Source organism: Buceros rhinoceros, unplaced genomic scaffold (assembly GCF_000710305.1).
Source record: "Buceros rhinoceros silvestris isolate BGI_N320 unplaced genomic scaffold, ASM71030v1 scaffold22901, whole genome shotgun sequence".
Lineage (NCBI taxonomy): Eukaryota > Metazoa > Chordata > Aves > Bucerotiformes > Bucerotidae > Buceros > Buceros rhinoceros.
The window spans coordinates 348-2,788 of record NW_010392813.1 but is presented as its reverse complement, the minus strand read 5'-3'; the positions used below and the strand labels follow the sequence as shown (position 1 = coordinate 2,788).

The 2,441-nt window shown below is 44.1% G+C and overlaps 1 protein-coding gene across 1 annotated transcript in view; it reads right to left on the bottom strand.

Annotated features, from left to right (window-relative positions):
• Positions 1–1,276, bottom strand: part of PEX13 (peroxisomal biogenesis factor 13) — a gene marked incomplete at its 5' end in the record, with an annotated part of 2,298 nt that extends 1,022 nt beyond the window's left edge. The window contains 3 exons of the mRNA XM_010144646.1: positions 2–48; positions 489–893; positions 984–1,276. Coding sequence (XP_010142948.1) covers positions 2–48; positions 489–893; positions 984–1,276 — 745 coding nt within the window. The remainder of the gene's footprint in view (position 1; positions 49–488; positions 894–983) is intronic.
• Positions 1,277–2,441: the final 1,165 nt, after the last annotated feature.

Sequence of the window (2,441 nt, the reverse complement as noted above, 5' to 3'; positions counted from 1 at the left end):
CTCTTCCGACTACATGATCATCTTCTCCACTTGCCCAGTTACTAGATACTGTTTCCAAAAAGAAATGAGAAGTTTATCTGCTTTGCATTATAAAGTTTGGTGGGGTTTTTTGTTTTAAAGGAAAATGAAGAAAATACTTTAATTTCCTTGCTAAGCCTTCTCCGATAGAGAACTGACAGGAGTAATAAAGCATGATTTGTTGACTCAACCCAACCCATACTTTCCCCCCTGCCACATCTGATAGAAAGGAACCAGAAACAGAAAGGAACCGTGAATTTGGAATTGGGGAACCTGACCATGAAACTGCATCCTAACTTGATGACAGGCTACTTAAACAGGCTGTGACTTGTAGCACATGCCTGAAATTCAGTGTTGTAGCCCCGTGCCTATTAACTTGTGTTACTGAAGTGTAGGGTTAATCGCTATCCAGGCGACAGCAAAAGGAACAACAGATGCTGCACTTCTCTCGTGCTGCAGGTCACCTTTACCTGTTTCTTCGTCGCTGTATGTAGAAAGCAGTTTCCAAATCAGATAGGGACCTCCCAATATAACAGCAAAGAACAAGAAAATGGGCCAGGATTTTGCAGAGTTAGCCGCCTTGTCGTCGAGGCCAATGCGAGCTACTGTCCCCTCACTTTCGGCCCACAAATCCTCATTCTCAGAGCTCTTCCGCAGACCTAGTAATTGTTGTAGGCGTTGGTAGAGATATTTTATAGTTCTCACCAAAGCAAAAGCTGAAAACACCTTTGTGAAGTGTACTTTGAGGCGGGAGAAGTGATTGGCTACATCCAGCACAGCTCTGAAACTGTTGTACACGGCTGAAAAGGTAGCATCCATCATCATGCTGACCGAGGCAAAGGCATGCACAATACTTTCGATGGACTGAAAAGCACCTCTGCTGCTTTCTTCAGCCTGCTGAACATCCATCATCATGCTGACCGAGGCAAAGGCATGCACAATACTTTCGATGGACTGAAAAGCACCTCTGCTGCTTTCTTCAGCCTGGTGAACAAACCTGCTGGGAGGAATGTCATCTGCACGAAAGCGGTTATAACCCAAACCACCATATCCGTAACTGTAAGGACTATAGCTTCCATAAAAAGAGGTTCCATAAGAACCATAGCCTGAAGAAAAGGAACTGCTATATGCTGGCCTGAAAGCGCTCAGACTGCTGCTTCCCGTTTGCTGTGACGGTCTTGGCAAAATAGGTGGAGGTATCCGTGCAACTGTGGGTTGTCCAGGCCTGGTCAGCAGGTTGTCACCTAAGTCCGCAGACCTGAACAAATTCAGACAAGCAAGATCAGTGCTCAGAATCAGTTTGTATTTTCATTTCCCCAGAGTTCTTGGCTAACTATATAAATAGGACAGCGAGTTTCAGTAGCAGGAAGGGAAGTAGAGAGGGAACCTGGCAGCCAAACACTCAGCAGGTTGCACAACGTTTGTAGGAAGTAAAAATTCTAGTCAGGAAATACAGGTCTTTGAGGGGGAAAAAAACCCGGTAACGAGACGATCAGTGTAAATGTGGAACTGCTGCACACCTGAAACGTACACGTGGGAAAACTTTCAGTCTATTTATTGTATCAACTAGGGAAGTACAAAATGCCACATCCAGATCCATCGAACCCCTTGCTGTAACACCTAGGTCATTTTTCCGCACACAAAAGCCTCTCATATGCACCACCGAGAACATTTATGAACTTTTCAATCTGAAAATTTTATTTCTAACACTTGAGTGTCAGCTCTTCTATACAACGAGCCAATGATACAGCAGGAAGAAAAGCTGACAGGTCGTTGGGAAGTGGAGGAAAGTGTGGTGTGACCTAACTGACAATCCAAGTAATTCTACAACAACATATGGAAGGGCTCTGGGTTGCCCAATTTCCCCCTCTACCCAAACTATCTAATTGCCTTCACGTAGCACGTCAAGGGATTGCATCTATTACTGTTAACTGCTGGCAGAAAGAGGCACTGAATCAATTACTTGGTTTTAAGTTAGCAAACTTTTATTCCTTTGTGTCCGCAAACGCTCAAGTCATTTTATCTTTGCCCTTCGTAACAAGACTCCACAAGTGCTAGACTGGTATTCGAATTCTGCCAAGCAGCTGTCCAATTTTTGCAGGTTCACTAAAAAGCTGATCATGTATTATCATCCTAAAAGTCAAACATTTGGGTTATTTCCCATGTTTACTGCCTCATCCCATCACTTCCCACTTCTGCAGTCCATTAAATTCACAGAAAAAACCCTCCAATTTAGGACACCTCACTTTAAAGCTGCTTGAAGCAATTTAAACTGAGCTAGATAACCCCACCAAGAAAAAAACCATCTCATTTCTTGCTCAGCAAGCTCCAGCTTACAGTGAGAGCAGCAAAAGCTGCTGCTGACTGTTTAGTCCCGGGCTAACCTTTCGCCCAGTTTCAGCTCACTCTAACTGCAATCACCA